A 14915-nucleotide genomic window follows, 5' to 3' on the forward strand; every position below is an offset into this window, starting at 1 on the left:
CGGTGGTGGGGGGGGGGGGGGTGGGGACGTAAGGGTGTGTGCGTGTGTGTATGCGTGCCGGCGCGCGTTGTCGAAGGGTAGGGATTCGTAGGACGGATACGGTTTGATTGAGTTGGTTGGCCGACAGGGAGATCACGTGCGTGCGTGCGTGAGGAGCTGATCTTACGAGCTTGCGTTCCCGTTGTTAAACGACCGGGATTCTAACGGGTGAGTCGCCGCTATCTTGTTCAAATATCAAAGGTGCGATGGCTTCTCCTCGAGCATCCCCTATCTTCCATTAGCTTTCATTAGCGTTGCTTGGAACTGGGGTTTCAGCTGGCCAGTTGTGTAAATAAAAGGCTAGCGCTCGTTCCAATAGGCTAAACGTTCTGGCTTTACTTTAAGCAAGAGAAAATACGCATAGAGAGTCGTGCAAGTTCGAGCTTGCTGACCTCTTGTGCTTGGTCGCGTTCACTGGGATTCGATCGGGGAACGACGACACAGATGGTTTACCGTTACTTTTCCAGAGATACGAGAGGCTACAAAAAAGAAAAAAAAAACAAAAATGCACGTATACTGACAAGGTTGGCTTATATATAAGCGCTGTTGTTGTCAAGTTACCGCAAGGTCATCTTTAACATTCTACCTTAGTGACGAATAAAAATTTCGAAAGATTTTAAAATTTATGAACTTGGAGACAAAGGCAATTGTATTCTCGCCGTTAAGGCAAGTGTCGTATATTTGTAGCGTTACAAGCTTCGATTGGGAGAAAGTCCAGTTTTTCCTTATTACTCGATATTTATGATCGGTAATGATCGAGTCTTTAGATGTGTTTTCTCTCCACACTGTGTACATTTGAGCGGCAGAGTGTATGAGTGTAAACCCACGAGATACGTATACTTATGCATAAAAATAATATGATAATTATCTGAGCGCGTGATACTTGGCATCGGAGGCGGGATAGTAAAATTAATTGAAATTAAATAAGTGATTGGCTGTAAATAGTAGGAAAAGCAGTCGTTTGACTCGACTGTTGGCTCTTATCGATTATTTTACTCGACGTCTGATCATCTAATTTGAAATTAATCGCTTCTTCGTTTATTACAATCAACTGTTTAGCTCGCGTCTGGTTACATTGCTATTGTAATACTTGCTTGTACATGTGAAAATAACAACGTTGCATCATTATTTTGCCATCCTAAACTTATGAAACGCTCTTGGCATAATACATCTCTCACTTGCATAAATATATTATAAAGTGAGTGCAGCAATCGTTGCCTTCGCGCTCTCTACCATATGCTTTGCTTCGCAAAACAAGTTGTAGCTTACTTCTCGTAATGTCAAAACGAGCACCCATCAGTCCTTATATATATATATATATATATATATATATATATGGTTATTTTTTGCAAAGAACAGAGTAGGTAGGGGAGGGGGATATCGCGCGTATTGTACAGGGGAATAATTCGTTGTCGAGCCGTTGAATTCGCAGGAGGCCATTTGAAAGCGTCGGCCGAATGAGCGAGCCATTACGCATTATGCGAACAATTGAATTACGAATATTAATCCTTTCAAAATAACCGCACGCAATTAATTCCATAAAAGTACGCGCAGTCGACCTAAAACGTAATTGTTGTCGTTAAATTGGCTTGTAACTTATCGCTTTTATGTAAAAATATCGCTGAACTAGTTTGTCGGTTTGAAAAAACTTTCAATAGACTCTTGGCACAGTTTCGTATTCGATGTAGCGTCTTAAAAAAGCGAGAGAGAGACAGAGACAGAGAGACAGAGACAGAGAGAGAGAGAGAGAGAGAGAGACATAGAGTGAGTGTTTGAGCGAGTGTTGCGGGGGTTGGGGGAGGGGGAGGGGGCAGCGCGAGAGGGAAGAGAGAACGAAACGTGTAACGCGGATAAAGATAGTTTAGGCTTCGCGGAAAATTCAAAACTTTACGAGCTGCACCGGGGTCTTAATGCTTTCCTGGAATAATCGACATAATTTGCGACCTCGGCGGTACGCGTAACCGGCTTGCGCGAATTCTCCTCCTAGGACATACGTACACATCCGCACACGCGTGCAAGCCCGAGAGTTGCGTGTCGCTCGATACGTATACTCGCACTCCGTCATTCCGGAGATGACTATAAAAAGGCGCGACGACACGTCCAATCGTTTCGATGTATGAACTTAAATATGCTCGTGCATTTTAATTTTACTAGCGGCTTTCCTTTTCTCGCCTTTCTTCGTTCAAGTGCCGGCGAGCGAGCGAGCAAGCGCGCTCAGCACTGCGGAGTAGCAGGGCGGGAGGGAGGGAGGGAGGGAGGGAGAGAGATCGTAATGAATATGCACGTAGAGTGGTGAAAGTAGGACACAGGAAGGTCTACTACAACCTCAGTCCTTCCTAAAACTTTAAATTTAATTTCGTTTTCACCTATTATGCGCCTTACTCGTCAAGGCGACATACTTTTATCGATCTGGGCTCCTTATTATTATCTCCTTATCATCATCCTCCCGACCTCGACTAAAGTTGAAAGCATTGAGACTAACTTGTTGAGGAGACCCCATTGGATGCTGGCTCTACCGTGCCACGAACCAATGGGTATCCGACCGAGTTTACCAGGTTAAGCAGTGTGTTGTGTGCCCTCGTTGGAGACCGTTGGAAATGAATAACTCACGGTATCGATCCTCCGAGCCATGGAAGTCACTAATAAACCGAACGAACCATTGGCTTGGAAAGTGCAATTTGTGGAAATTGACAGCCGTAGCGTTCGAACAAAAAACAAAGGCAACCACGTCCTCATGCATACATAAACAATCTGCGTTCGTTATCCTGTTCTCTCTCTCTCTCTCTCTCTCTCTCTCTCTCTCTCTCTCTCTCTCTGTCTCTCTATCTGATTTCATTAATAACTACCGAGAGCCTCTACGATTTTCAAAACAAAATTAAAGGAAAATAATCAATGTTCATTCTCATTGACAGGTCTCGGAAACGAAGGCCCAGCTCGAGCAATGACTCCGAGCGCTCGAATGGTGCTTGGAACGAGAGGACAAACCAGCCGGGCCAGCGCGAAAGTTACATGGACGAGTGCTCGGCCGCCATGGTTCTCATGTCACTCTCGACACCCCCGAAGAATCCACTACCGATTCATTGCCAGCAACTCTACGGTAAGCCGCCATAACCATCCACGCACCCCGTCGGAACTACGTGACTTAAGCCGCGATCGCGGTGCAATCGTCCTTGGTACGCATAACGACATGATTAAATCCCTGGAGCAGACGCTAATTTTCGATAATCGCGAATGACGCTCCTAATATATTGAATTCTCGCGAATTAAGGCGTCGATCGAAGCCCGTCTACGTTTCCAGCCACTTTCGTATCAACGACTGTCGAATCGACTCCTCGACCGATAATTATCGCCTTGGAAAGAGGTCAGAAGCTCCCTATGTCCCCGACGAATGCCAATGTTCCGCATCCCTCGGCTTCTACACTTTCCTGCCGCGCGCTGACACTCGTCACCTCGGCCTTGCCCAGCTTTCGAGGAATTCCCGCTGGCCGCTTGACAAAAATGACCCATCAAAAACTAACGCGCTTCCGTCTATTTATCAAACAATTAGCACATTTCGTCCGACAATAAATACACAAATCGATCGATACAAACGAGTCACGGATCGCGAAACGTCTATCTGGATAACGACCAGCGGTACATCGATAAATCGAAAACGATAAATTCGTAATAGACGCGATAAGGCACGCCCCAAACCCACCCCCCGTACACATACCCCGAACCCTAACCCCATCAGCAACAATTATCATCAGCCTCGAGTAGGGCACCCGATCTCGACGATGCCCTAGCCCCATCGCACTCTCGGACGCAATCGTCATCGGGAAGTGCGAGGGGCCAAGGCGAGATCCTTGGGACCTGAGATCACAGACAGCGCTCATTCAGCAGCTCATACGTTTGTCCGGGATAGGTTCTTGGGACGACCAGGTGAGCAGCGTCAGCAATAGGGTGGTCGTAGGCTCGCCCGGTATCGGCGGCACCTCCAACAGCAGCAGTAGCAGCGCGTCTTGGCGTAGCGGCACCCCGAGTCCGCCACTGAGCGACGAGGGGGCGCTGAGCAGCACAGGCCTTTGGCCGAGCAACAACTCCTCGACCACGGTACATCCGGCGCACAATCAGCGGTACTATCAGTATCATCACGCACAGGGATCCTCATCCAGCAGCCCCAACTTCACTACCTACGACGAGGGTATCGTCCCAGACCTCGATCTCGAGCGACCTCGCAAGAAAAAGGTAAGCTTGGAACTTCAGGGGCGCTGGATGCACCGGCCCGCATCCGTCTCTCGGCCTTACGTAATCCTAACAGCCGAATAACGCTACGAGGCAACGACGAGCGCGTTACCTAATAGCGACGAGCTCGGCTTTTCGAGTTACGTACAATTAAGCAGGACCTCCCGTCCTTATGTAATCTGACATGAATAAGCGCTTGTTAAAGTTAGTCGCGGCAAGCCTCGAGCGCTAAATAAATATCTCCTTCGTCGATCGGCTAGCACGTTTTAAAAATTTACATTTTTGAAAATTATACCACCTCTGAAATTTACTTTAGCCGGACGATCGTTAATCTGCGCACAAATACAACTGCATTATTCACCTTTCTACGTCATCCCACGTTTTCGCGAGCTAAAATATCGTAACCCTATTTTCAGACTCCCACGAGGAGGGATATATATATATATATATATATATATATAAAGGCGCGCGTGCGCGCGTGCGTTCGTACACGCGTGTTATATATTTACACGGAATTGAGAAATTCAATAATTATTTTTACACGCTGCCAATAAAATGCACTACAGCGTCTCTCCGATTGCGAAGATATGCACGTTTTTGTCATAGCGCTGCGCATTCTTGATTTGTGAATTGGCGGTGCGGCGTATTACGCAACGATAATTCAAGCGCCAATTACGAGAATTACATTGAAAAGTGCGCTCGTTGGCGTGAATATTAGAGTTCCTTGAAATAAATGAGCGTTAAAAATTAGAGAAATTGTAAGAAAGGTATTGACGACGGCAAGCGTTCGCCTGCCTTCCCCCGACTTTTTATTCTCCTTAGCTCCAGTAACTCGACGCGCCCACTTTTTCGATTTCACTTCTCGCGCCAGCGCAACGAACCATCGCGTAATTTCGACGTCCGCGTGTCTAGCGCGACCTCCTCCTCCTCCTCCTCCTCCTCCTCCTTCCGTACCCTCCCCCTACGTCCTTACGCCCCCTTCCACATCGCCGCTCGCTCATAAACTGGATTGGAAAGACTGGGAGGAGGCGAGACAGCGTTGGAGATCGGCGTTGCAACTGAGTTGCTGCTCGTAGGATTAGACCTGATTTTTTGTGCGTTAATCAGTTTGCTTGGAGCTCCGTCTCTTCCGCGTGATCGCTCTTCCAAAAATGCGTACGCGCTAATGCATCCATTTTATCGATGTCGTTTAATCCTTAAATGGATATTGAAAACCGGCTTATATACTCACATGCATAGGAGAATTTTTCTTTGTCGTGGGTGGCATAATGAGGAGGCAAAGGAAGTGGATGATTGGGAATAGGGTGGAGGAGAGGGCCAAAAGAAGTACGGAAAATGCTTTCAAGAAGCAAATGTATGGAGCAGCGTTGATGTGTAAATTTACAGAAAATTGAAATGTGGCCAATCGCGATAAGAGAGCAACATTTGTTTTCCATAGCTATTGGAGCGGGGCGGCGAGGAGGATTGGTTGGTGAAGGAAGGGGGGGGGGCAGGGAGGAGGAGAGAAATCGAGCTCGCGGAGGCCTCCTTCGAATTTTGCATCGATCGCTTTCGTTTTCGTAGGTGAAACTTTTAAACGATGACGTTGCTTATCCCGAAAGTAATGAAATCGCGGTGTCTCATAAACTTTTCATCGGCAGTTTTGATTTTGCAGTGCCGCTAGAGTCGACGAGCCGTCGAGGATGGCATGGATGGCATGGATGGCACTCGATGCATTGGAATACGCGCATATTTAAAACGGGTGGGGTGATGGTAGTGGGGTGAAGCGGCGATGTACCGTCGAGGCGCGGCACTTTCACTCGCTATTTACTTCGTGTAAATTTGTGTTTTATTCGTTTGGGACAGGCTCACGGCGGATCGTGTTCGACGAAAAGGCGGCGGGGTTGCGTGTTGAGGGCGGGGGGGGGGGGGGGCGGGTCGGGCGCGAGTCGACGAGCCGTCGAGGATGGCATGGATGGCATGGATGGCACTCGATGCATTGGAATACGCGCATATTTAAAACGGGTGGGGTGATGGTAGTGGGGTGAAGCGGCGATGTACCGTCGAGGCGCGGCACTTTCACTCGCTATTTACTTCGTGTAAATTTGTGTTTTATTCGTTTGGGACAGGCTCACGGCGGATCGTGTTCGACGAAAAGGCGGCGGGGTTGCGTGTTGAGGGCGGGGTGGGGGGGGGGGAGAATCGCATGCAGACTCCTGGATTTGTCGTCTGGCATGGGAGAGCTGACCGGTCGTATTAAAAAGTCGGCGGTGCACCGGTGCCTAGACGCCCAACATAGGAAGCTCCGGACGCGTATTCGGCCGCTTTCGCCAATCGTACGTCAAGGGATAATCGAATGGAGAATCCATTAAAAGCGCAAGTGAATAGGATGGACGAGAGCCGTCGGTCTTTACTTTGTCGCGCGAAGAGCAGGAGGGGCTTCGCCAAGTAGGTGGTGGAATGAGGTGGGAGAAGCGAATTAGCGTACATCCGAGGGGCTATCGAGTTGCCGCGCTTCGACGCCGGCCGGGCTCCATCCTTGGGAAGGGAGAGGGGAGTCCCCTCGGGGAGGCCCGTATCCGATTTCCCGATCATCCGAGGCTTTTCGTACGGACCGCCGTAGGCAGCCACATTTCGTAAGTCGCGGGGCCTCTAAAATTAGCCGGGACATGGCCCTGTGACTCTCGCGCGCGCGCGCCTGAAATAGAGCCGCGCGGCTCCCGGCGGACGTGGAATCCGGTGGGGGCGGAGGGTCGGGGCACTCCCGCCTACCCTCGGTTCTTTTCGAGGTTCGTCGCGAAAATCTCGATTCTTATGACAACTTCCTTCCTTCGTGACAGCGCTCCTTCACTGCCTCGAATCCCCTCCTGACGTCCCACCGCCAACCCGCCATCATCCCTCTCGACAACAACGACAATGACGACAAGGATAACGATGTCAACAACGACAACGATAGCGGTGTCAATAACAACGACGACGACGACGACGACGACGACGACGACGACGACGACGACGACGACGACGACGACGACGACGACGACGACGACGACGACGACGACGACGACGACGACGACGACGACGACGACGACGACGACGACGACGACGACGACGACGACGACGACGACGACGACGACGACGACGACGACGACGACGACGACGACGACGACGACGACGACGACCCGACTCTTTTCGCAAACTTTTCGAGATATTTTTAAGTCTTCTAAATACTGATGCTACTATAGAGCTTTTGATGCATCTATTCTAAACGTCTAAATATACTGCGCGCTGTCCCGAATGCGTAGAGGGAAATTAAAAAATAGCTTATTCTTGGCCGAATTGAGAATCAAAGTTGTAAGCGTGGAAAATATTATTGTTATAGTTTGTAAAAGTGCGCAAGGCTAAATTTTCTTAGTCCAAGCAAGTTCCAAGAATTTGCAAATTACCATTGCAACTCTGGCAAAATGTCTTGCTTTTTGAGCTGAAAATCGATATTATTCTTGAATACGACGGTCTCGAGCTCGGGTAAGGAAAAAACACAGAGAGAAAGCGAGAGAGAGAGAGAGAGAGAGAGAGAGTGTGTGTGTGTGTGTGTGTGTGCGAGTGAGAGAGAGACAGACAGAGAAAAGTAGCCTGCAGCACTAATATGTAGTTTGCGTGCACAGTAACGAAGACAATATGCAAGTAAATATACTATTTTATCTCTATCATTGCAGCTCAATGATGTATTAGTTGTAAAGACGTAACGAATCGATTTAGTACTTATAGTATTCTCGGCATCTTCATTAATTATCCCGTTCAGCCGATCGATAAGTCCCCTCGAATTTTGAAAACTGCCCAAATGTCAATGCTCCCGTCTGCTCAATTTCAGATCCGATGTAAAGTGGAAAATGACGACTACATCCGAAGCAGTCCCAACACCGGTTCGAGCTCTGATAACGAAGTCGTAAGTGTTACATATTAATTATCGATCTTATTGGTTAAGTTTTGAGCTGCGAATAGTACTACTAGGAATACAGGTGGATACGCAATATCAATTGCCCCGCATTTACGACCAATTAGAATGAGTTTGTTGAGTGAGAAGGAACTTGCTCGTACCTCGGCAATATTGCTCTATGCTTAAAGTGGAAAATTTTTTACAATTCCGAACAATGTCGCGCTAAAATGTGAAAATTCTCGGCCGTTCTCGGAAGTGGATCGTTATCCGCGAGCAGCACATTATATCCGAGAATAAATTAATTGATTCGAAGCTCAGGGACGACTTTTCCGCGTACTCGGCAAGCGGTATTATTACGAATAATAATAATAATAATAAGAATAATAAGAATAATAATAAGAATAAGAATAATAATAAGAATAATAAGAATAATAATAATAATAATAATAATAATAATAATAATAATAATAATAATGCCGCCTCCGGGCAGAGCATGCCCGAGTAAAAGTGCACTATCACTGCGCTAATTTGCCGCGATAATAAAGTGGTGAGGATTTTTCTCCTCTCGCTGACAGCGACAGCGAGCGAGTTGTGCGCAGAAGCCAGCATTACTCAACACCGGCCGCTCCCCGGTATTTTGTACCTCCATACACCCGGTATCGGCGCTGCGCGTGGCCATTACGAAACAAAGGCACTCGCCCGACAATGACAGAAACGCATCTCCGAGAGATGTCCGTGCTCATGGGCACGTGGACTCCAAGGGGATACGCCGCGGTTGCGCGCGCACGCGAAATCCGAACTCTACGGATTGCACCTGCACGCGCGCCCACTCCTAGTCGTCGATGTGTGCCTACGCGCGAACGAGATTAAGCTCCGCGTGTTATTCAAGGTCGAGATCGCGATCTCTCCCCCACACCTCTCTCACTCCCACTCTTCGCCTCTCCGTCGAATTCGCGCGCGCGCGAGCTTGCACACTTATCGCGCACAATTTTGCATAAAAGTCGTTGCGATATGTGCTATGCCATTAAGGATCCATTGATTATTATCGCACGACTATACTGCACTTTTCCAATTTTCAACATGACTCGGTTGATGCTTGAGATGCTTGACAAGGAATTGGGGAAAAAGAAGGAAGAGGAGAAGAAGGAGGACAAAGAGACTCGCTATCGCCTTAACCAGCACCACTTCCTGATCAATAAATGGATCGTAAAATTTCCAAGCATCCGCGCGCTGACCGGATGCGGGGGTGGGGGAGAATATAAGTGATTAAGAAGGTAAGCGAGCGAGACAGTCTCGGGGTGAGCGTGGAGGCGGTGGCGTGGCCTGGCGAGTCGCACTATCATCATCTCCTAAGAGCGCGAACTGACGGGGAGTTCCGCGAGAGTCCCGAGTGCATCAGCTTTTCTATCTCGGCACGTGCCACCGGCTTCCCGTGACGTGGGCGGGCCGGAGAGAGGGATGATGTCTATTATCCCCCCTCCCACCCAACGTCGCCCACGCGACCTCGAGACAACGCTACGAAGGGCCTCCCGAAGTTTTCCGCGGGGGCGGCTCGCGTGCACGCGCGTTGCATCGCTGCTGTACCGCTGCACCACGGCTGACACGTCAGTGGTCGCGCGGTGGCACGTGGCCCTCCCCCAGCCGCACAGCCCCGTGCCTCTCGACGAAGGACGCGCGAGTGCCAGCCACTGGTGGGGCCGGTGTCTAAGGTCACCGCGGCCCTGAGTGCACGCGCGGTCCGCGAGCCGCGACCCGCCCGAGAAGCGCTGCACGAGCGCGACGTTGCAGCTCGTTTAACGTTGCGACGGCCGAGCGGCTCGCGGGTTCAGTTGATTCGGCCACTTCAGTTGGCCGTCCAGCTACCGGCCGGCGACGTTAGATCACCGAGGAGCCGGCGGTCCCGGTCGCCGGCTCGTATCTCCAGCATTAGCCGAGCCGCCATGAGGGCGAGCCGGCATCGGCCTTGGCTCGTCTCCTCCCCGCGCTTCTTTCATTCCCTTCGGTTGGCGCGCTCGTCGCGAAGTGCCTTGGCTTCAGTTTTATGTATGCATCACGACGTAACTGCCTCTTACGTTGCAATAAATATTTTTACATTTCGTTTTTCCATTTTATCGAAGCGGCGTTGGACATAATCCAGCTTTTATTTGAGTCACGATCATGTGTAATGAGTATTATTGCTTTGCTTTGAAATGTCCGAGCGACGTTTTATTAGCCTTATGTTTTTATAAAGATGCACGAATTGCATTTAATCTTATTCTGTCTTCCTTTTCATACGCTATCGCTAAATCGGCGAATTAGAATTTATACTGGGAATATCGTAAAAGCTTGCGCTTTGTACGTAATCTTTTATTTTACTGCATCGCCGAAACATTAACGTCATGAAATTGGCGTAAAGTATCGGTAATAATGCTTTGAAAACAAAAATCGATGTGTATAACCTTAAGGAACGCGAAATTGCAATTTGCAACTAGTACGGTGCTACTAGCGTCTAAAAATATTGCCGACAACGCTTACAACTATTTCGAGCTAAGCCTGCAAATTTGAAAATAAAAGTGACTAACTGCATAATTAGTTGGTTCGTTCGCTATAGGTGTTGGGGAGGGTGTGTGAGTATGCCTGGGCATGTGCGTGCGCGAGCTTGGGTGCATTTGGAGACTGAAAAGCTCCTATCGACCAATCGACCCGGAAGCAAACAATGACTCCTTTCTCACATCCGCATTCTTAGCGCAATTTCTCCCGCGAATGGAAAAGCCTCTCGTTCCCATTGTCTAGGCTACTTTTCCATTCCACCGAACCCCCATGACTTATTTCGTTCTATGCCATATCCGAGAAAGTCCATCGCGACGCGCACTCTCTATCTTAATGCGCGATCTTATGGAAAAATCTTTCGCTTTCATTATTTCGATTTTTCAAGAATCGCAGATATAATTCGCACGCGCGTACGTGCTCCCTTACTTCCTTCCGCGAGTAATACGACTAATCACGTTATTACGCTTTCGGCACGCGTACACGCTTAATCACCTATCTTATTAATACTGCTGAGGCGACGGACTGGGAAGAATATTTATCGCCGCCACCACGATTTAGTGGAGAGGCTCAGGCGTCGCGTCGATTATCTCAATACTTTATCCCCCAATTATTCGTCCCATGTTTTTTTCCCCCCATCGTTACGCGTTATCGTTTACGTAGCCACGCTTGCAGCACTCGCGTGTCCTTGGAAGATCATCCTCGACGTACTCGTAAAACTTCCTTTAGCAATGGATTTGTTGCTACGTCAAGAGTCAATGAAGTCTGGACAAGCAAAATTCGGAGAATCCAGTCGTTTTTATACGTCGCGCTTCAAAATCCCGGCGTGTCCGTCACTCGAGGCGATGACATTGCGAAAAATGCGAAAATCCGAGAGTGCGAGAGCGCGTGGGCGCGAGAGCGCGCGGGACCGAGGGACGTAACGACAGGAGGATGACTTTTTTAATTGAATTGATTGGCCTTTGAAGCGCCCGCAGCTAAGTTCGATCGGCCGACATTATACGCCAGTCCGAGTGCATATAAGTACTGCGCAGTTTCGTGCGCAATCTTTAATTACGAGTTATTTTTATCACGTGATTCGAGCGTGAAAAATCGATCGTTTTTGCCTCTCGCTCGCGTCAAGGTAGCGGACTAGATTTTATTAAATTCTAGCTTTGCTCGGTCGCAAGCTTCGACTCTTGCTGATTTTTCGTTAAAAATAATAGGGTGGCGCCACCGTACTGAGCGATGCGGCCGCCGGCGCCTGCGGGTAGGATCGTCTTACTGTTGATCGCGATGAATAAAAGCGTGCAGTGTTATGAAATGCTCGCGTTTGCGTAAAGAAAATAATAGCAAAAAGAAAAGAAGAAGAAATATAATAGGAAAAGGAAAAGTATAAGCGCTTTGGATCGGGATGATAGAACTGCCACCGTCTCGATAAACGAGCGAGAGTGCGATGACGGCGGGGGCGGGGGCGGGGGCTGGAGACAGACTGGAAAGATCGAAGCTGTCTTGGGAAAATAATAAATTCGAGTCTCGTCGGAGAAGAAGATCAAGGCCGCCTGCAGTGAGCGAGGCACAAATTTTTCCAACGCCGGGCCAATAAATTAGTATCTGGCCAGCGATTAAAAATGAACCGAAGCAGATGTCTACCGCTGCTGCAGTTGCTGTTTCTACTTCTGCTTCTGTTTCTACTTCTGCTGCTGCTGCTGCTGCTGCTGCTGCTGCTGTTGTTGTTGTTGTTGCTACCTCTACTGTTGCTGCTTCTACTGCTGCTGTTGCTGCTGTTGCAGTATCGTTCTCAAGCGTTATGCGCTGCACGCGTTGTGACACGCTTTATGACCAGTTCCCCGGTCCCGCTACCCTCCGATCGCTTCGTCTCCTCCTCTTCCACCTCCTCATTTCGTCGCCCCCTCGTCACCGGCACTTCTTATGCAATAAAAGTGCGTTGCGTAATGCACGCCTGGTCGAGTGGGAGAGGAAAACGAATGCGCGCGTGCGGGCCGCCACCGATGCGCCGCCGCCCGGCAACAGGCCGCGGCACAAAAGCCGAACAGCTGATCGACTTCATTGTTGCGCGCTGCGGCGACTCACGACCGAGGCCGGCCTCCGCCGACACCCCCCCCCCCCGGGGGCCCCCCTGCTGCTGCTGCTGCTGCTGCTGCTGCTGCTGCTGCTGCTGCTGCTGCTGCTGCTGCTGCTGCTGCTGCTGCTGCTGCTGCTGCTGCTGCTGCTGCTGCTGCTGCTGCTGCTGCTGCTGCTGCTGCTACTGCCACCGCCGCCGCCATTGCCACGACTGCACACGTTTTCGTCATTTCCTGGTCCGACCCTTTACGCTGCCCACGTAACATTGCCTGCTGCCAGCCCATGACGATCGCATCCGGCTCGCGATTTCTCGCGCGCATCCTTCGTCACTTCACCTTGACATTGCGCACTCGCTCGCTTGTAATAGGAGCGCGCTCGTACGATATCAAGATAATAGCTGGCGATTTTAAATGCGCGAGGAGGTCGCCGAGGAGGGCGCATATGGGAACGCCTGCCTCCGCGGGCATAACGTGCGGCATAACGATCGGCCAACTATTGCTAAAATGGTGTTGCGCGGTTACAAGTTACAATTGGGTTCGTCGATGTGGCCTGTGGCTGCGCGCTTTCTCCTCGAGATTCTCGATCGAATTGGACCGCCGGGGGGCCTTTTATAAGTAAACACTCGAGAGACCCAGTTACGTAATGGAGGGGAGGAGGAGGAGGAGGATGAAGTGGGGGGATGCGGCGCCCAATGAGTCCGGCCGGCAAAACGAGCATAGCCGGCGCAAAGGTCGCGAATGCACGGAACCCCCTCGCCAGGGCAGCTGCTCACTTATTTTTTCATTGGATTGCCGATGAGCGGCGTCGAGGCGATGTTTTAACCGGCAGTGTCGCGAATCCTTATTTGGCGAGTAGGCAGCTGATCGTCAACGCACGCCTCGGTTTTTTCCCCGTCACCGCTTGGCCAGAAGAGCGAATCCCTCCTTCTCCACCCTCTCTACCGTAAGCGGGCGAGAAGTAGGAGGGCAGTAGGTTCGAAGTACATCACTAGGCGCAGAAGGGCAAGGGGAGGGGGTTATGGAGGCGAAACGGCACGGCGAGTTAGATAGGTCAGGATCCGATCTGAATCGTACGGAATACGCGCGTAATGCGTTGCGCCTGATGCAGCACCCGAGTGAGCCAGAACGCGCGTGCGCGCGCGAGAGAGACAGAGAGAGAGAGAGAGAGAGAGAGAGAGAGATAGCGAGTAAGGGAGGAGTGGGTTACGCAAAGATGAGGTCAGCGGATTTCGGCCTTGGCCACTGAATTCGCTGCTCGTATGTGCGTAGGTGTTCGTGCACCGGCGGGGCCGAGAAGATGATCCTGATGATGCTCGTCGCATCGCCCCAAGTGCACTAGTAATCGTAGACCTCGAATCGATGCGCCAGGTGATCCCTCGTTATGCGAAATAAAATATTAGAAATGTAAATGAATTAATCGCTCGAATGGCATGCGCCCATTGAATTTATTAAGCGAGGCGACGACGAGTCGTACGTTAAAGTAATCATTGCCTGCCACTTAATCGCGAGCAAGCGCAACTTACGTAATTTGCGACATGTCTAAAATAAAATTGTTGTTTCGCTCGCGAGTATTTTTAATATCGATATTAATAAACTTCACCGGTACGTATGTATTATCGGCAAGAAAAATATCCATTTCGATCTCCCGCATTCAAGAGCATAACGAAAATACTCGCGTTCGGGGTGCAAGGACCGTATAAATCTGGCCATGGCGACTGCTGCTGCTGCTACTGCTGCTGATGTAGCAGCTTACTTTTGCTACAGACAACGTAGAGAATAAAAGCCGGAAGAGAAAGAGGCAGGGTTGTGTTGGTTGATATGTCGACCCGATGATGCTCGTCGACAGAAGGAGTGTCGGCGTCGTTAAACTAGAGTAGCTAAACGATGTGCAGAAGCTGCAAACAACAATAAGCCTCTCGGCACTCGTTGTAAATTTCTGTTGTTTTATCGCGAGCTCTGTGACGTAGTAGACGCGACCGTGACACCGTGTCGCCGCCGCATGCGTAACGCAAAGAGCCGCGCGACCTTCTGCCATCTCTCTCTCTCTCTCTCTCTCTCTCTCTCTCTCTCTATCTATCTATCTATCTATCTATCTATCTATCTATCTATCTATCTATCTATCTATCTATCTATCTATCTATCTATCTACG

General features: G+C 49.8%; 1 protein-coding gene across 1 annotated transcript in view; it reads left to right on the top strand.

The window, feature by feature from the left end:
• Positions 1-14915, top strand: part of Glut4EF (Glucose transporter 4 enhancer factor) — a 91673-nt gene that overhangs the window by 48874 nt on the left and 27884 nt on the right. The window contains exons 4-6 of the mRNA XM_011507638.1: positions 2952-3136; positions 3944-4266; positions 8111-8185. Of these exons, the coding sequence (XP_011505940.1) occupies positions 2952-3136; positions 3944-4266; positions 8111-8185 (583 nt within the window). The remainder of the gene's footprint in view (positions 1-2951; positions 3137-3943; positions 4267-8110; positions 8186-14915) is intronic.

The sequence above is a fragment of the Ceratosolen solmsi genome, unplaced genomic scaffold (genome assembly GCF_000503995.2).
Source record: "Ceratosolen solmsi marchali unplaced genomic scaffold, CerSol_1.0 scaffold1, whole genome shotgun sequence".
NCBI lineage: Eukaryota > Metazoa > Arthropoda > Insecta > Hymenoptera > Agaonidae > Ceratosolen > Ceratosolen solmsi.